The sequence below is a fragment of the Setaria italica genome, chromosome VI (genome assembly GCF_000263155.2).
Source record: "Setaria italica strain Yugu1 chromosome VI, Setaria_italica_v2.0, whole genome shotgun sequence".
Taxonomy (NCBI): Eukaryota; Viridiplantae; Streptophyta; class Magnoliopsida; order Poales; family Poaceae; genus Setaria; species Setaria italica.
The window spans coordinates 16,847,734-16,868,267 of NC_028455.1; the positions used below are offsets into that span (position 1 = coordinate 16,847,734).

General features: G+C 44.6%; 1 protein-coding gene across 1 annotated transcript; it reads right to left on the reverse strand.

Annotated features, from left to right (window-relative positions):
• Positions 1-4,666: 4,666 nt before the first annotated feature.
• On the reverse strand, positions 4,667-7,777 carry LOC101762611 (fasciclin-like arabinogalactan protein 2). Its single transcript, XM_012847082.3, has 3 exons — positions 7,306-7,777; positions 4,983-5,886; positions 4,667-4,896 (listed from the first exon to the last, which is right to left on the reverse strand). The coding sequence occupies exons 1-2, from the start codon at positions 7,642-7,644 to the stop codon at positions 4,984-4,986; spliced, it is 1,242 nt and encodes a 413-aa protein (XP_012702536.1). The 5' UTR covers positions 7,645-7,777; the 3' UTR covers positions 4,667-4,896; position 4,983.
• Positions 7,778-20,534: the final 12,757 nt, after the last annotated feature.

The window sequence follows — 20,534 nt, forward strand, 5'->3', positions numbered from 1 at the left end:
ATGGATTTGTGTAAGCTAGGACATATGGGCTCACAGATTAAGTCCAAAGGTTCACACATAAAGTCCACAAATCATCCAAGTTCACCTCTTATCAAACCTCTAATCCAATCCCTTCCTTCGGCATTTATCTTCACCTTCAACTCTAACTTTCTCTCAAACAAATTCACCTCCAATTGACAGCACGCATCCTCAAAAAGTTCAAAGTTAACCTTCACATGGTCTTTCTTGAACAAATTCTTGGCAAGATGCCGAGTGCACCATCAATGATGAACCGAACCATGTCCTGGGATGACTTCCCTAACTGTATTCAAAATACCGACATGCCTGTCTAACAATACACAAATCGACCTCCCAGGACCAACAACATGAATCCATACAAGCCTCATGAACCATGACCAGCTGTCCTTGTTCTCTTTCTCAACCAAACCAAATGCTAGCGGCAAAAGATAGTTTTCTGCATCGATACCAAAAGCAATCAACAATGTCCCCTCATACTTGCCGGTCAAGAAAGTGCCATCAATCGATAGAACTTGCCTGCAATGTGTGAAAGCCTCCACACACTGACCAAAGCACCAAAAAGCACGAAAGAACATCTCTCGGTTGTCTATCCACTGTTTGGCAAAGGCACATATTCATAGTGCATACTAGGATTAACTGCTTTCATTGCATTCAACATGGCCAGCAAACGCTCATATGCCTCCTCCCAATCTCCATATATCAACTTTACTTCACGTTGTTGAGCCCTCCATGCTTTCCCATATTTGATTGTGTACTGCCATTTCAATTTGACAATCTGAATTGCAGCACCCACACGAATGGTCGGCATTTGCTTGATGACAGGGTACAAACGGGTGGCAATGTACTTATACGTCAATTGATGATGCTTCTAACTAGGCTCCACAGATCCACAAGTGTGTGGCCCAACAACACTGGTTATCTTAAACTTCTGTGTACCCTTTACCTTCCGAGAACAAACTTTCCATGCACAACCTTTACTCTCACACTTTATGGTGTAACATCGAAGCACGTGCGAGTTCTTTACATTGTATGGTCGATTATGCACTACATCGTACTCCTTCAACCAAATCTTAAGTGCCGACGTGTCCTTAAATGCATGACCCTTCTCAATCATGCTGCTCGAACACGACCTCAGAATCTCCCTCTCAACTACACCCCCATCCGCCACTGCCTTGTGTGATTGGCTAATGTCACAAAAATAAAAAACAAGCACGTCACGGTCTAGAAACAACCTCTGGAGAATCTGCATGGTGCTAGGCGACAAAGGAGGTGTCATCATCAGAATCACCTGCCCTCGTAGCCTCATAAGTATCATCATCACCGCTTACATGAACACCCACACGGTTGGAGGCCTCAGAAGCAATGCCACGTGCTGGGACTTCAATAGGATTTGGAGGTGACTCATCATGCCCAATATCAGCAAATCCACCACCTCCACTATCATCATCATTGGACTCAGGGGTCTTGAGTCAATGCAACCTCAGTAGGGGCAGAAAGAACCACATGGACCTCAACAGCTTCTTGCAAAGGTGATCCCACTGCCGGTGAATTGTTTAGGTCCAATGAAACCCCAGGAGGAAATCCTTGACACCTTCTACACAAACAAATACAATGCTTTAACCTCACTCTCCAACACAACTGACATAATTTTCCCACTCATCTTGACTACCAATGGAGATCAACCTCTTTATGCGTGGACCCTTTGAGGACCCAACATCAATCGCACCTTGCAATATCACATCCACACCGTGACCGGTCCCACCTCACCTCTCTTTCAACCTTTCCACAATGCCACTGAATGTTGGTCTAACACTAAAAAGCAACGAGTTCCTCCATGTTCTCAAAATCAAAACCGCCTATCTCATTCCTCTTGACTATCCCAACATGATATATAGTCACTAATTTATCCATCTATTCCAAAAAAATAAACAAGAACTCATCATTTTATTGAACCATTGTGAAAAGGCAATAATCTAGCATGTCTGCGATGCCTAATGACCAATGAACTAGTTGAATTTTTTATACGATCCCTCTCTTAATTCCACTATATTTCTACGTATGCCAATATACATGGAGTTCAAAAATGTAAGGGAAATCACATCTACGGGATGCACAAATCAACTATACATGCACCTAGAGTACTAATACACACATCTAAACCTTCAATCTCACTACGAACCGATGGGAAATTCACATTTTAACCTAGGGTATCACTTGGGAAATTCACGGAATGTGGCTATAAGAAGAAATTCCAATGGACAAAATCAACAGGGGAAGGGAGGTTACCTTGCTTGATCCGGATTTGAACTCGCCCGAGCTCGAATCGGTGGAGAATGGCTAGATCTAGAAGGGGAAGGGAGGAGGGAGGGGGCACCAACTGCTCCTCTCTATTCAAAAAGAATAAACAGAGAGGAAGGGAGGAGGGAGGGGGCACCGACCTCTCAAAAGAACAAATACAGAGGGAGGAAGGGGGAGGCGACGGCGGGCTGGCACCGTGGGAGCGGATAAGGTTTCGGCAGAACGGCGCCATGCCCCTTAGCGTCGTGTGGGAACAGCACGATGCCGTGGTCTTTAGGGTCGTGTATTTCGGCACGGCGCCACAGGTGTACTTTGACGTGGCAATGCACGGTGCCAAAGATCATGGTGTTGTGCCTTTAACATATGGCGCTAAGTGATGTGGCGCCGTGAGTAAGGTCCATTTTTGGGAATCTTTCCGTGTGGTCCAGATGTAAAAGATTTACCAAAAAAGGACAAAAATGAAAAAAAAATATACACTCCTCTCTCGCCTATCCCTTTCCATTCCTTGGTAACCGTAGGTAACTGCCATTCCATCCTAGTCGCATGTCGTGGCAATTCCATTCTACCCACTTAAACGTCAAATTTTATTTTTGATATGTCCTTATTGCACCATCGTTAGTTCGTAATTTACTTTCCGTCCGACAATTTACATGACGCTCTAGGCTTTGTCTTGTTACTTTCTAGGACAATTGCTAAATTATAATTTGGTTAGCACGCAGCCACATTTCACAGAGCGCTTTGCTTCGATGATTGTGCGATGTTCGTTGGTTATTTATTTTTTCAGACTTAGAACATTGTTCGTTGTTTGTCTTGTTTGCAAAATTTGAAAGAAATTACTAATTATCCGTCTATAAGTCAGGTTGGGTTACAAGGTGTCTTGTTTGCTGAGTACATTTGCAAGTGAACTGCTCTAGACAAGTAGTAATGGTTTGACAACTACGGAGGGCGTGTAACTGAAGCGAGAAATTTAGAGCATTTGATCTGGAGCTACCTCTGTCGTTGCTTGCCTCGGCAGAAGAAGCTTGTACGGTCGGCAATCCCATAAAATTGTGCTGTCAGGTGCCCTACTGTAATGAACATTTTTTTTTATCTCCTCTTGATTTTAGTACAAAACAAAAGAGCTCGCGCTTCTTGCTTTGCTGAGTCCAAGAAATGCCACACCTCAGAAATTTTAATTATGAACTGGCTATAAATGGGATTTCTCCTGATTCGAAGGAAACTAGCTAGACGGTTTTCAAATCTTTGAGTGGTAAAGACTCTTTGTTCCAGCTGAGCTCCTGAGGGACGACAGTGCAAGGCCTTGTTTACTTGACAAATTTGGGAGGTGCCAAATTACTGTTACAGCACTGTAGCACACTGTAGCGTTTCGTTTGTATTTGTGAATTATTATCCAAATATTGACTAATTAGGCTTAAAAGATTCGTCTCGCAAAGTACAACAAAACTGTGCAATTAGTTTTTAATTTCGTCTACATTTAGTACTCCATGCATGTACCGCAAGTTTGATGTGATGGGGAATCTTCTTTTTGCATAGTGTCAAAGTTAGGAGTTGGGGGTGAAGTAAACAAGGGGCAAGTTTCTCTTGTAGCGAGTACAGAAAGTCAAAATCCGTAAGACCACTTTATAACTGTACGACTACAAGTCGTAGTAGCTGTCTAGCAGCCAAGGATAGTCTGAGTGCGCACTGTTATCAAGATTGTCATGTAATTTTTCCGACGAAATGAAACTATCACTCTCAGTGCACAGTTTATAAATAGCCTGGATCATTTAATTTTTACATTGTGTTATGATCAAATGTATCATGCTATGAAACCATAACATGCTCAGTGCAAGTTTCATGAGGTTTCATAAGACCTGGTAGCTGTGCCAACAGTTTTATAAATAGCCTGGATCATTTTATTTTTACATTGAGTTATGATCAAATGTATAATGATCAAATGTATCATGCCATGAAACCATAACATGCTTAGTGCAAGTTTCATTAGGTTTCATAAGACTTGGTAGCTGTGTCAAGTGGGTTTCATCGAAATGAAACTCCCCTCCCCTCATAATTAACGTCAGCAGTTTTACTGATGTGATATGTGATTTAATACCTATAAAATCCCATAACACTCTCATTGAGACTGGACTAATAACACTCTCATTGAGACTGGACTAAAAAACCCCATAACACTCTCACTCTCATTGAGACTGGACTCAAAGTGACTAAATCACATAAGCAAGACCACTTTGCAATCTGAAGAAGCAATGTCACCACGTGCCAAGGTCCCCTTTGCACCCTTGCAACTTTTCTTTGTGGGTTAAAAGAATATGCAAGGCATGTGACCCCGAAAGCTAAAACTTGGACAGACTGAAAGCGAAACAATGGAGTACTAAACTCCATGATGCATTATAGTATCACATGTAAACACACACTATCCGATTCCACTGACCACTATCATTACAAAATGATCACCACAACCCAATAAACAATCCAAAGAGCTACATCACACACCTCTAAGCCTTCCTTTTTTCCCCTTCTTCTCTGAAGAATCCAGCAACAATATATATATAAATAAAGTAAAATGGCCCTTCTTATTTTCTGCACCAACAAGGGACACGAATTGGACAAAGAAAAGAAGAGGGTTCCAATAAGTCACAAGAAAAACATAACACATCAGCGCACACCTTAGGCCCCCAACGCCAGCGCCGCGGCCACCATCGCAGCCGCGGTGCCCCACCGGGTGAGCATGGATGGCGCGGCGCCGGCCTTGTCCGCGGCGTCGTCGGCTGAGTCGTCGGCAGCTGGGCCGTCAGCGCTGTCGTCGTCCGAGGGCGCGGCGGCCGCCGATGTGCTTCCAGGCTTCTTCTTGGTCTTCTTCTTGGGCACCTCCGGTGCGGGCGACGGCGCCAGGTCCTCAGCTTTTTTGGGCTTGAACAACTCCTTGGGCTGCAGGAACTTGGAGACGGCGTAGATGGCGAGAGGGTCATCGTCCCTGACGGTGGCCTGGATGGTGGAGGTGGTGACCGTGGTGTCGAGCGTGACGGTGTCTGCCTCGGTCTGCGCTTCGTAGGTGTAGTCCTTCTTGGCAACGCTGGTGCTGGCGAGCGTGGTCACCTTGCCTTTATTGGACTTGAGGAACTGCATGGAGTAGTAGTCCGGCACGGCGTGGTAGAGCAGGATGGCCGTCTTGGCCTTGGCCGTCAGGTTCTTGAACTTTGGCATGAAGGCGGCCACGGCGGCGTCGACAGGGCAGAAGAGCGTGAGCGCAGTGTCCTTGGTTCCGTTGATGGTATCGAAGGCTTTGGCATCGGCAGCTAGGAGGCCGGCGAAGCTCTTGCAGTACTTTTTGGAGAGGAGTTCGGTGAGGTTGACCGGAGCCGGCGGGGCCACGGGCGCCTCGGCCTCCGGGGAGGACAGCACACTGCTGACCTGGAGCACCGAGTAATCGTAGCGGTGGCTCTCGATCTGCTTGACGAAGGTGACGGGCTTCACGGAGTCAGCAGCGTCATCGACGATGAACGTCACCTTGCCGCCGCGGTGCTGCGTTATGTTGACGTACCCTGCCATGCCGGGGGCAAACCCGGATCGCTGCACATTGATGAAGAGCATCATCGGTTAGTACTGGTCACTACTCCCTCCGTCCTAAATTATAGATCGTTTTGACTTTTTTAAATATATAAATATTATTATACATAAGATATATCTAAGTACATAATAAAGTATATAAATCTAAAAAAAGTCAAAACAACCTCTAATGTAGAACGGAGGGAGTAATAGCTTTTCACTTCAATTGCAAACTTGTATGGAATGGAGAACGATTGAATATTGCAGGGTCCAATTCAGCTGACCTACTTCATGCCATATACTCAAGGATTATCATTCAATGCAAACATTCTGCTCACTTTTGTTTGTGCGGCTTGCCAGCTACTAACTGAAACCGCACAGTACATTTCCCCCCAATTTAGATACGTACAAAGTTCTATAAAACACATCATGAATGGTTCGTTGACTATGTGTTGACTCTCCATTGTATCCAAGTTCTAAAAGAAGTTGCATTAACAATCCTACACATGTTTGTTTAGATCTTGCCTTGGGAATTTCAGCTGGCCCGACAATCCAGGGATTCGAGTGTGAAAAATAATGTGGCTGGAGAAGCCGCTAATTTATTGTTTCAGCAACCTTGTGAGAAGATAGGCCAACATGTGCATGTGCGTGGGCATCACTTCAAAAGCGATTGTATACAAAATTGGAACTAGTCAGTAAATGGATTTGGAGCATTAGTTAGGTTCCACAAGGATATATCTATGAGATTTGAGTCTTTTTTTTTATTCGGCAAAAGAAGCTCTTTTCTTCAAAATAATTACTCTTCCTCCTTATCCCAAAATAAGCCCATTAGAATATTGACACGGTTTATAAGAGGCCGGCACTATCTAAAAAAACATATTATCTTAAATGAAAAAAAGCTATATATGTTGTATCAAATTTTATTTCGTAATGAACCTAATATCTCTAATATTATGTTGTCAATCTATATAAAATTACAGATATTTAAAGTTAAAAAAGTTTTACTTCGGGCAAACATTGATGAACGAGAAAAATAGCATTATTGCGATCCAAATTTATTTAGTGCCTAACTGTTCTAACCGAAGCCCATTAAATTTGGCGGCAGAATTATTCTCTATGAGCCTATGATAAAGCAACCCAGGCAGGGCAAGGCACTTTCGGCAGAGAGAGAGAAAAAAGGGTCAAAATTTTAAAGCCAAAAACAGTAAAATAGCCTCTGAAGTTACTCAATAAAATAGCCTCTGAAGTTACTCAATGAGATGGAAATGATTACAAAATGCCTTGGGTTGGGAAAAAAATTTCTGTCAGTCATCTTTATCTTTTCAAGAATAGCTGATGCAAAACAGTTGAAGGAATGTAAAGCTTCAAACGGTCTAGTGAGCTGCAGATCTAACAACAAATTAACTGAAAGCAAGAGTGAAGACACTCGCAGCTGTTGCTTACCTGGAAAAGGGTCGATGCAGCGGTGGCGCCGTGCGACAGCTGCTTGAGCTTCTTCTCGTCGTAGTAGTCGGCGACGACGTGCAGCTCGAGGATGTGGCGGATGGTCCCGAGCGAGTAGTGGGCGCTGGTGAGGTGGCCCATGTCGCCGTTGGCGACGGCGAGCACGGTGATGGTGCGGTCCCGGTTGATGTCGCCGGCGAGGTGCGTCTCGTTGAGCAGCTTGCAGAACTGTGAGAACTCGTCGTGCTTCCCCAGGATCTGGAGGATGTCGAACCCCTCCACCGCGGCAGCGCACACGGCCAGCACCGCCGCCGCCACGGCCAGCCGCCGCAGGCCCATCACTCCGGGCTCTGGCCTGGCTAGCTAGCTGCTGCTGCTGTCGGCGGCGAGCTTTGCTAGGGGAGGGGAGCTAGCTAGGGGAGTGAGTGGAGAGCAGAGCACAGCAATAACGGAGTGATGATGCCCGAGCAGGTGGACGGTGGGGTAATGTAATGCCTGGCCGTGTGCAGCCAGCAAGATCTGGCGGGGGACGCGGTGTGCTCAAAGTGCCATCAGAGTATGTGGATAATCGCCGGAATGCCACCGTGGTTTTTGTTATTGGCGCTGACTGGTTTCGCTTCAGTCGCGAATCTAGAGGAGTGTGGGGGGAAGCAAGGGACAAAATCCGGGTAGAAAAGAAAGGCGGCATCGTCAGCGGGCCGGCCGGACTTTTGGGGTGGCGTGCCTTGCGCTTGCGGGCTTGCGGCCGTTGGAGCAGCTGCCTGCACGCAGCAGTTTGCCAGGTATATAGTGTCGGTGTGATTCGTCTAGGAAGACGTTGCTTACCGTCTGCGCTGATAGAATATTTCTGATGGTTACATCGATCCTTTGCGTGTGGACGTCCCGATTTAAGGTCCCGTTCGGAGAAGTTTAGTCCTTGAAAATATTAAATATAGATTAATTATAAAATTAATTGAATAAATAAAGGTTAATTCGTGAGACGAATCTATTAAGCCTAATTAGTCCATAATTTGACCATGTGGTGTTACTACAAATATGTGCTAATCATAAACTAATTAGGTAGATTCATCTCGTGAATTAGTCACGGCTTATGCAATTAGTTTTATAATTAGTTAACGTTTAGTCCTTCTAATTAGTATCTAAACATCTGATGTGATCCAAAATAAAATTAGTTCATAGATCCAAACATCCCTTTAAGTCTCTGGTGTAGCCGGTCTTTTCGACCGTTTTGTTTTGGAACATGGATCTGGAAAACCAAATGCCACCCATTCATGTTCTTTTTCTTAGAATTATCGTCCCCGCAAATGTGACGTGCGCAGAGTGATACGGTAGCACATGGGCTCTGAGTAACAGTGACCTAGAGCTGATGATTGCCAATTTTGCTTCTGTAGAACTGCGTTTAAGAGGATGTTTGGTTCCACGGACTGAAGTTTAGTCTCTGTCACATCGAATGTTTATATACTACTAATTATAAAACTAATTGCATAGATGGAGGCTAATTCGTGAGACGAATCTATTAAGTCTAATTAGTTCATGTTTAGGAAGGGGTGTTAAAGTTTAACACCTGTTAAACTTTAACACCCTCAAATGAGGTGTTAAACTTTAACACATGTGGGGTGACACCTTTGTTGGAAAAGGACTGCATTACCCCTCAATAATGCTCTTAAATGCTGTCTAATAAGTGGAGAGAGGAGGAGAGAGAGGGGGGCAACCAGGGATAAGTGGGGAGGGGACCACTTTTAACACCTTTAGCAAATTTTAACACCCCCTCCATGTGTTTATGAAAAGAGAGGTGTTAAATTTTAACACTACTCCTTTAATATAAGTGTTTGGATTTTGTTAAAAAGGTGTTAAATGGGGTGTTAAAGTTTTCCCAAACTGGCCATTAGTCGATATAATCAAACACCCTGATTCTCGAGCCAGGTCGAGAAGAAAGGCCAATTTTCATCCAAGCAGACATCTTGGGGCCCGGTAAGGTGTTGGCGGAACGTGGTCTGACTCAACCGTGTTCTGGGCTAATCAAAATGGATGGTTCGGTTGGCTCCTCCACGTGTGGACGGACACTAGGCAGCATCAATTGGTGAATCAGAACTTGGACACGCAACCCTGATGGACCGACTGCCGGCGTTCATCACGGGAACGGCGGCTCTCGTCGCATGGCAGCTCGTCTGAAAATAAAACTAGCTAGGTGCCCGGTGGCCGGGAAAGGAAACCCAAAGGGATCAGATACGGTGGCAGAAGCGTGATTTCCGTCCGTAGCAGGCCCACACACGCACACGCCGTCGCACCGTGCAAGCAAGCGTCGCAGCCTGCGTGGTTCGCGGCGTCGCGGGCCCACACCCCCCGGCTTGCACGCTACAGTGAGGCGCCACCCGGACCGCGCGCGCCGCTCACCCTTCGCCTTCACCCTTGCACGCCTCGCTTTCCTTCCGTTCCGTTCCGCCCCTTCCACCGCTCCCATGACCAATTGACCATGCAAAAGTGAATGCGAGAGGCTCCCGCTCCACTTCCACCGACACCCCGTCTCGCTCGCTGCTGCGGGCCCGCCTCGAATGCTTCGGGCGCCGCACCGCCGTGCGATGGAGACGAACGCCAGGATGGGTCCTCCCGAGGCACCGCGCTGGGCCCCGTCGGTCGGCGGCCGTTGAGACGTCGCCCCTTCAGCTGGAGCGTTCCGCGCTGCTCAGTGGTCTCTTGCGCCGGATTTTATGTGGCGGGGGACAGCGAGGCACGGCGGGAATGGGGATTGGAGCGGCCCACGATGATTGATTGATCGGATCATTGGAGATGGTAGGTTGCGCGTAGGCATCACCGATTGTGCCGCGCTAATCCGGATTTGCACCACTTTGGTGGTTAGTTTAGGTGCAAGAACGGAGTGGCGGCCAGCTGATTAGCGACAAGCAGACAGCAAAACCTTGGCAGCTAGCTGCAACCACAGGGCCGCGGAACGATCGTCATTACGTCAATAAGCTGTGGCTTTTGTGGTTATTATTCTCCGTGGCACGTGAAGCAGCATTTAGCCCCTAATTCGATTTTAGTGATTAATTAGAATATGATCATTGCGAACTATTGTGTATCAGCGGCGTTCATTAAATTAGTGCAATGATGGAGTTTCATCGCATTGTTAACCCCCATCGTGTGATTGAAATTATATTGGTTCTAAGGATTAGCGTGAAGACTAAGGACAAGCTAGTTCCAAGTATCATTTTGTGTTGAGAGATACTTGGTTTAGTATAGCTCTTTTATTTTCCTTTAGCCGTACTACAAAGGGTGGCAAAGAGTAGTAGCTTGACCTAGGTGACTCCTTGAGTTGAGTGGAATGCACGCTTGTGAAAACTAGGCACTAGGTAGCTCAGATGATGCCCAGGGATGTGAAGAAGAAGTGTGGAAACTAAAAAGTGATTGAATTGGATGAGTTTTAAACACTTAGTATGTACAGACTAGTGTCACCGACTGATTTGATGACATCAGTGGTCTGTCACCGAATTCGGTGGCTGCAGGGAGAGAAATGAGTAAAGCAGCGTCCACCGATTGATTCGGTGGCTACAGGAAATAAATTGTGCCACACCAATTGTTACGGGGTAACAGGAGCGATGCACCGAATATGTTGGTGATGTGTTAGTTGCCATTGAAGAGTTGTACTTGAAGCCTTCACCGATTGATTCGGTGATGTTGTTTTCTGTGCACGTGAACATCAATGGCTACTTTCTTGCATTGGCATATAAATACACCTTATGGTGGTTCATTCTTATCTTGGCACTTAGTGAAGTTGATAGGATAATTTTTTGAGGTCAAGGGCAAGTTAACCACTAGAAGTGATTTGAAAAGTTCTTGATTGAAGATTAAGTACATCATTAGTGCTTGGAGAGTAGCAAGTGGGCATCCATCCTTCCCTTTAGCTTATGTAGGTCAAGTGAGAGTCTTTGCTTGTTACTCTTGGTGATTGGCATCACCTAGATGGCTTGGTGGTGGTGTTCTTGGTGAGCTCTCAAGGAGGTGTCTTGTGAGATGCCCAAGAAGTGTTGTTCTCGGTTTGGAATCCACCGATCCGGAGCGGAGAATGGATTACCACTAGTGATCGCTTGATCCTTGCGCGGATCAAGGGGGAGCTATACCCTTGTGCATGTGCTCAACCGAGGACTAAAGGAGAGTGCCGACTCTTTGGTACCTCAGGAAAAAATCGGTGTTCTAACCCTCTTTACTTTCCGCACTTAAATTCCGCATTTACTTTCCGCATGTCAATTCCTAGAATTGCCATGCTAGTATAGGGTTGGAACTAGGTCGCGAACCTTTGTACGAATAGAATAGACACACTTTTTAAGGTTGTAAGCACATGGGGTGATTAGGCATGATATTAGGTTTTAATTAATGAGAAAAATTGTAGAAGCCTAATTCACCCCTGGCATCTTGATCCTTTCAATACGTAATGTTTATATTAATTTAAAATAGTATAATAAGTTATCTTTTGAGTTGTTTTATAGCAATTCTATTTTTTTATTTGTATATAAATAAATGTGAGCTGTGTGCCAACAACTCATATGATGGTGGAGTTGTCTTGTCGTCCTAAATTTTACTTCTGCACAACCGTCTCTTTTCTCACATTGCTCTCTCTCCTCCACATCACAATAAATCTTATGTAGTATTGCATAAGACAATCTATGAGACTATATACGTGTAACAATGCACATGCCCTTACAAGAACAATCCCAATGTAATAACGCTACCAAAGTACCTAGTAGTTTTTATCTCAAGCTATATCATATGGACACCAATCTAGATTTTTTTTCTAATGCACCATGCGAACCCATAGCCTAAGAAATTAATTGTTTGCTCAGTTTAATTTTCTCCCTCCTCTCCTTCGATCATCTATCTTCACCTGTTGGGAGGTCACCATACTTTTCCTAGTGTAGAATTAGGTAATGTCTGCATTATTAGTTTTCTCTCGTAGAAACTGTCCTTGTTTGTCGTCGGTCATCCCACATTATATTGCTTATAATCCTTAAGCTAGAGATGATGGATTATTAGATCATTTATAAGAGTAAATTGCATCTTCAGTACAACAACTTGTATGGTTGTACCACTTTGGTCCAACAAGTTGCAAAACGTGCGGTGTACGGTCATGTGTACACCATGGAGCATATATTGCCATGGTGACAAGCCACGTGGAATGTAACTTGGATTATAAGTGTTAAATTTGAGGTGGTGGAGGGCTAAAAATACAAAATTAGTGTCCTAAGAGCATCTCCAGCGGTCTCCATCAAAAAAAAACTTCCAATATTGGAAAAAAACTTGCTCCAGCAGTTTCCCAACACACCTCCTTCTCCCAATATTTTTTGCTCATCCCAATTGCTCGCAACTCTCCTAAAATGAAATAGAGGGAAAAGTTGGACCTCACGAAATCCGGTTCTGTTCACGCCCATCTTTTTCCCCCTTGTCCTCCCGCGGATTCTTTGGAGTGCCCACCACTGCCCCTGGTCGCCGCCCGCCTGCTCCCCTCCGGCGAGACCCAGAGAATGGAGTCGCAGGGATCCGTTACCCCTCCCCCGCTCCATCCGCCCGGCATTGACATGGCGCCTAGGCCAATGGCCGCCCCTCCCGCGACGCCCGCACCCGAGCCAGCGGTGGCGGTGCTGCCAGCGGCATCCACAGCAGCGCGGAGGAGGTGCCAAAGCCTGGGGCTTGGGTGTGGCAGGGTCGGCACCCCCGGTAGTCCCCTGGCTCGATCTTGGCGGGGCATGGAGGCCCGACGTGGATGGGCACACCAGCAGCCGCGCAAGTTGGGGGCACGACCTCCAGGGTGGTCCACTCATCTCCTGCCCCTTCCACATCCGCCATGGCCGCCCAAGCCACTGGTGATCTCGATAGGGATGACGGCCTAAGCATGTTCGATGAAATGCACCAAAGGTATACTTGTTCATCTTGCTCGGTTTTTTCCCCATTTTCTTGGTAGCTTGTAGCGCAAATGTGCGTAATAATGTTTATGCATTCATTATTAATAGCACAGTTTGTTACCTATTGAAGGGAAGATAAAATTATTAACTCAGATTAGCAGGTCAACATATGTCTCACATGGAAGCTGCAAGTCTGTTTACAAGGCAGTGAGCTAGTGACATTGTGACAATAAAGTGTCCATTAGCTTTGGTCAGCTTCTTTGATTTGTCTAAAAACTTTCGTATACATCTTAATTATGGATAATTTCACCAATGATCTGTTAAGTTTGGGGAGAGTAATAATTTAGATTATATGTATTCATGCATTGACGCAAAAAGACATTGAATTTCCTAGTGCAAAGAAGAGAGGGGGTAGGTCATCCAACTATTTGGTTCAAGAGGATGAGGCTTTGGTTTTGGCATGGGAGAGTGTGAGTCTTAATCCAGTCTTAGGAAAGGATCAAAGTATGAAGACATATTGGAAGCACATTGCAGATCACTTTCACGGAATTGTGAAGACACCCTCTAACCGATCAATCGGTTCTCTCAGTCATCGTTGGAGTACAATCCAAGAGTGTTGCAACCATTGGCCTGGTTGTATTGTTAATGTTGATCGTGCCCAGCTAAGTGGAGTTACACTTCAGGATAGAGTAAGCAACATATATGGAGTATTGCACTCTTAGTTTCTTCGCAGTTTATTCTAAGATGTTCCATCCTTCTATTAAGTAATTATTTGTTCAATTCAACAGATCAACCACATTCAGAAGCTATACAAGAAGAGGGAGCCACATAACAGGGCAGTTGTGATGTTGCATTGTTGGATGTTACACGAACACCATGAGAACTGGATCAATCGGGATAATGATTGTAATCCACTTAAGAAGAAAGCCGACAGGTCCTTTTCAGAGTTTGAGAATGAGGGAGATGACAATGAGGACGATGAGGAGGAGAGTGGAATTCCAAGATCGGTGGTGAACAACAAAAAGAGACCTCCATGGAGGAAGCAAGAGAAGGAGAGAGTAAAGAAAGGAGAATATGGTGCTGTGTTCCAATCCATAGTTCAAGAAATGATCACAACAAAAAAAGGAGATGGAGGCCAACAGGAAGTCTGAGAAGGAATCAAGGTGGATGGAGGTTAAGGCAATGGAGGAGTGCAAGGTGGCAATTGAAGAGGAAAAATTGAGAGTACTTGGAGAAGAGGCACAAGCGAAGATGGAGCAAGAATACAAGATCATGTTCATGGACACTAGTGGGCTTGATGAGACACAGAGAGCATATCTGGAATCAATGCGTGCGCAAATTCCATCAAGGATGGCTAGGAGTGGGAGTGGAAATGGGAGTGTGTGATGCTCTATGTTTTACTTTATCCTTATTTTATTTGGAATATTTGATGCAATTGGACTCTATGGTTGTTTAAATTTTAATTTAAATTAGAATTTGAACTTAATGGATTTGAAACATTTATGACTTACGTGGGATGTTACATAATCTTTTATATGATTTGCATATCAAAATTATGTACTAATAGTTTTCGTGCAGGTGTACATAGAGAAATCAAGGGAATTGGTCATTGGGGAAGGTTTTATTAGGAGATTGCAAAAACAAGTCCCCTAATAATCCTAAAACTGGTATTGGGACATCTCCCAATACTAGTTATTGGGAAAGGATTATTGAGAGATTGCTGGAGATGCTCTAAGTCCTACCCATCACCTCTGACCCTTAGCTCTGCCATTCCTACCATGCAACCGGTTGGCAGACTGGGTATGGCGACAGCCTGGCAGGTGGCCCAATGAACCTCCGCTCCTCCTCCTAGTCATCTTTGTGCTTAAAGGGCATCATGACGCGGATGGAGACAGTGCAGGGTCCGTGTGAATGTATAACATCCGTACCTTAGATAGCAAACATAAACATAATGGAGCTGATGAAACTTAAGCCATCAGCCCATTTTGCTCATCAGAAAAATTAAATCCCTCGTCAAGGTTCAAGATGAACATAGATGTAGAGCATAATCGAACATTTTAGTTGTATATCACTACAAGTTAAAACTTCATATGTAGAGACACTATTTTTACCTTGTAGAGACATTTAATGCTATCCCTATAGCGTCATAGAGTCATTTTCCAATATATCATAGAGGTGCCGCTGTTGGTATTTCTTACATCCCATAGATATATATATTCGCAAGCGCATGGATACTGCTGTAACATTTCACCTAGGAGTATTCCAGAGTATCGTATTTTTCCAGAGGGAAGCAATGGTTAAAGGATATGATAACTAACAAGGATGTATCTACTAATTAAAATACCAGCTAAACTAAAGTAGGGGTAAACAATATGATAGGAGTGATAGTCATTGACACACACACAGGAGAGAATCTAATAATAAAAGGGTAGAAGAGAGGTCTAGCTAACTTGGAGGACAACGAGATAGGATTAGGTTCCTATGCACTTCCTATTACTTCAAGTCAACTCTAATCGAGAACTAATCCAATTAACAACTCCGGTAGAAGCATACTTATTCTAGTCATCTCTAGATACATTGGGGGATGCACACTTTGGCTGCGGAAAAGGATGAGAAGGGAGCCGTCACATGCACCGCTCTTACGGTTGCCAACAGGACTATTGATGGTAGTTAGCATGCTAATTTATGAACCACAAGTGCACGGATCAGTTGTAGCTCTTCCCTCAGAGTATTCCCCCCAAGGTTTATCAATCCGTGGAACAAGGGATTTGCATTTAACTAAGTACTAATCTATGTAACTGAAAGCTCTTTGCGTTGGATAAGATTGTACTTAACAAATGAACTTAGCAATCTAGATCAAAGCAGATAGCGAGTATGGATGCGAACAAGATAGATAAAATGCTTGTCCTAGGGATCTAGGATCACTTGTAGATGCGATTGCCATACATGAAAGGACTCGATCTAAGTGTTATCGTGAGTGGATGTGAACTATGCCCAACACTTTCCCTCTCGCATATTGTCACTACACAAGGATACTCAACTATTGGAAAATAAGAACACGACATGATGATCGTTCTAGGTAGGAAAATAAGCAACCCAAAGTAGCACTGGTCAGCCATTACATGAAAGAGCATCATCAAGATATGATTGATAAAAAAAATCTTAAACATGAGGTTTAGTGATTACAAATCAAGATCTACATACAACCCCGATGACAAATAGAGACTTTACCCCATGATCTTACACATGTTGACACAATTCAAGGTAAAGGACGCCCTATAGATCAACTAGACCGAAGATGACGACGAACGAGGGCAGGAAAGCCCTAGGCCGATTGGCCTAGGCACCTCTGGGGGTTTCTGCCTCTCCTGGTGCTCCGTTTCACATGGCATCCTGTAGATCCAATCTTCTCTCCATTTTTCCTTCTTGTGGTGGCGGTGGTTCGTATTTGTGTGGTGTTTCCTCTATCCCTCTCCAACTCTCCTTCAAGTAATCCATGAGGAGGTATTTATAGTTCTTCGTAGGTGGTGGCTCTGGGTCAATGGTCGATGGAAAAACCCTAGAGATGTCATGGACGTCACGCTGAAAAAATGGTAGGTCGTCTGGGCCCCGAAATGGGCAAGGCCGATCGGCCTGGGCCCTTTCTGGCCCTTCTGGTCCTCTCCTTCCCTATGTAGGCTTACTTCGATGACTAATGTTGAAATATCCATTAAGCTCTTCATGTAAATGTTGGAGGTATGCCCTAGAGGCAATCATAGAGATGATGATATCCCATTATATCCATGTTTTATATTGTGTTCCTTCAATATCCATTAAAGGCTACTTGAATTGATTTGCAATTATGTGAATTGTGTATAAAACTCTTTACTTGTATGGTTATTCTAAAAGTTGTCCCTAGTTGAAGTTCATGTAAGGACATATATGAATATTAGACTAGCACATGTATTAGTTGATGACTATGTTTCACAAGTCATGGACATGAAGATGTCAAACTAATAATGTGGGCATGTGTAGAGACATATGATAGGACTGACCCAACACGAGTTACATAGTTCTCTCTTTACACAACGTGTACACTTTGTCCTTAGACCTGAGATTGTTGCATGCACTCAAGATGTGGATCGACTTACTTAGGGGCAATCAAATGCTACACCGTAGCTGGGTAGTTATAAAGGTAGCTTTTGGGTTTGTCAACAAGCATGCTGTGAGGCATGGTCAGTCAAGATGGAATTTGCCCCTCTCTATTTGAGAGAGATATCTCTGGCTCCTCAAGTGATCGGATCTGGAAATGCATGGCCATGCTACGTGAGGTTAAGAGTTAACTTAAAAAGGGATTCCGAATCACAGCATCGAGAAAGAGAGGTCAGCTTGGTGCTAGACCAAATATCGTGAGGCAAAGGGAATAGCATGTACGTGATGTTGTGATGGTTCGTCTGACATGATCTTCGTGTGCGTATAGGAGTTGGCACGTCTTGCTAGATGCTGCTACCAACTATTGGGCGAGTAGGAGTACTCGCGCCATGTCTATACATATACGAACCTATTGTTGGGCTACGAGGTAGGCTACACTAGCGCAAATAAAAAAAATTTCTACCGCGTAAACCAAGAAAACTGCCATATATGGATCACGGGATTACCACTCGACGCACTGGTGCGAAAGATGTAGAATCACATCGGGGCAGCGAAGTCGATCAGCGTAGTCGAACACGTAGTCGATCACGTCAATGTCGAGCAGCTCCTCAGCAGCTCGTCCACGTGCAGCAAGATCGTCCTTGTGCCGCGGCTCGTCATCGGCTCGTGTTGGCTCGTTGGCGGCTCGTCCAAGTACTGCAGGTGCAACACCTCCAAGGTATCCACACATGTAGGGAGGAAGCGTCGCAAGCCAGACTGCTAGGTCCGCGAGTTGCAACAGGGCGAGGGCGTGGGAGACGCGGCATATGTGTTTCGGCCAAAGGGATGAAACCTTAGGGCGCCCCACCCCTCTATTTATAGAGGTTCCTGACAGGCCTCTGGGTCCGAGGCCCATTAGTACTTTTAAACCTGATCCAACTCTGATCATATCTGAATTGGGCTTCCAGCCCCTTAAGTGTGTGACCCTATGGATTTGAATACGTATAGACATGGCCCGAGTACTCGTACTCGGCCCAATAGTCGGCAGCGACCTCTAGCAAGATGTGCCAACTCCTATACGCACATGAAGATCATATCAGATGAACCGTCACAACATTACATACATGCTATTCCCTTTTCCTCATGATATTTGGTCTAGCTTCAAGCCGACCGGTCTTTCTCGATCCTGTGATTTGGAATGCCTTTGTAGGTTAACTCTTTACCGTACGTAGCATGGCCATGCATTTCCAGATCCGATCACTCGAGGGGCCCAGAGATATCACTCTCAATCAGAGAGGGGCAAATCCCATCTTGATTGACCATGCCTCACAGCATGCTTCCTGAAGCTTGCATACTTTTCTAGCATTTTTCGGATCGACAAAACCCTCGGGCTGTATCATATACATGTCCTCAGTTAGGTTTCTGTTCAGGAAAGCTGTCTTGACATCCATCTGCCATATCTCATAATCGAAATATGCAGCTATAGATAGAATAATCCGAATGGACTTAAGAATCACTACGGGTGAGAAGGTCTCGTCGTAGTCAACTCCTTGAACTTGTCAAAAACCTTTTGCGACAAGTCATGCTTTATAGATGTGAACATTTCCATCCATGTCCCTTTTCTTCTTATACATCCACTTGCACTCTATGGCTTTAACACCATCAGGTGGGTCAACCAAGTTCCAAACTTGATTGTCTCCCATGGACTCTATTTCGGATTGCATGGCACTCTGCCATTTTTCGAAGTCTGGGTCCATCATTGCTTTTGTATATGTTGCAGGCTCATCATTGTCCAACAATAATATTTCCCGCATTTCGTGGAGCCTTGCCCACCTTCGTGGTTGTGGTGGTGCTTCTCTTGCCATGGGTGTCTCAACTTGTTCTGCTACGTTAGCATCACTCGTTGATTCTTGTCCGTTTGGCTCATCTTGAACTTTTTCAAGATGCATTTTCTTTCCACTCTTTTCTCCTTTGAGAAACTCTTTCTCTAGGAAAACCCCGTTTCGAGCGACAAACACTTTGCCCTCTGACCGGTTGTAGAAATAATATCCTAAAGTTTCCTTTGGATATCCCACGAAAATGCACTTATCCGATTGAAGTCGCTTGACAAACACTTCACATCCCCAAATCTTTAGAAAAGACAAACTGGGAGTCTTTCCAGTCCACATCTCATATGGTGTCTTAACTACGGATTTAGACGGTACCCTATTTAGTGTGAAAGCTGCTGTTTCTAGAGCGTATCCCCAAAATGATAATGGTAGGTCCAACTGGCTCATCATTGATTGAACCATGTCTAACAAAGTTCGGTTACGTCGCTCGGATACACCATTTCTCTGAGGTGTTCCAGGCAGCATAACCTGTGGAACAATTCCGCAACTCTTTAGATGATTGCTAAACTCGTGGCTCAAATACTCGCCTCCACGATCAGATTGTAAGGTCTTAATTTTCTTACCACGTTGATTTTCAACTTCATTCTGAAATTCCTTGAACTTTTCAAAGGTTTCAGACTTGTGCCTCATCAAGTAGACATAGCCATATCTACTAAAATCATCAGTGAAAGTTATGAAGTATTGGAATCCTCCTCTAGCCGTCGTGCTCATTGGTTCGCATACATCACTATGTACGAGTTCCAACAAGTTTACTGCTCTCTCAGGAAAACCTGTGAAAGGCATCTTGGTCATCTTGCCTAGCAAGCAAGCCTCACATGTCTCGTTTGATTCAAAATCAAACAAAGTTAGAAGTCCATCAGAATGGAGCTTCTTCATGCGCTTTTCACTTATATGACCCAAACGACAATGCCACAAGTAGGTAGGACTCAAATCATTAGGCTGAGGCCTTTTAGCACTTATGTTAAAGATATGTGAATCATCAAGATTTAAAACAAACAATCCATTCACAATGGGTGCAAAAGCCATAAACATGTCATTCTTAGAGATCACACAACCTTTTTTTTCACTCGCAAATGAATAACCATCCTTCATCAAGCATGAAGGAGATAAAATGTTTCAACTTAAACTATGAATGAAATAACAATTATTCAACTCCATAATAAATCCTGATGAGAGGTGGAGTTGCATCGTCCCGACGGTCAACGCAGCAACTCTTGCATTATTTGCCCACGCGGAAATCAACTTCTCCTCTTTCCACACTTCTACTTCTTATCATTCCTTGCATCGAATTGCAAATATGAGCAACCGATCCAGTATCAAATATCCAAGAATTAATAAT

Excerpts from the sequence above, each read along its gene's own strand:
- LOC101762611 (XM_012847082.3), bottom strand. The coding sequence starts at position 7,644 with ATGGGCCTGCGGCGGCTGGCCGTGGCGGCGGCGGTGCTGGCCGTGTGC. Across the intron at positions 5,887-7,305 it reads CTGCATCGACCCTTTTCCAG|CGATCCGGGTTTGCCCCCGG; the intron begins GTAAGCAACAGC and ends ATCAATGTGCAG.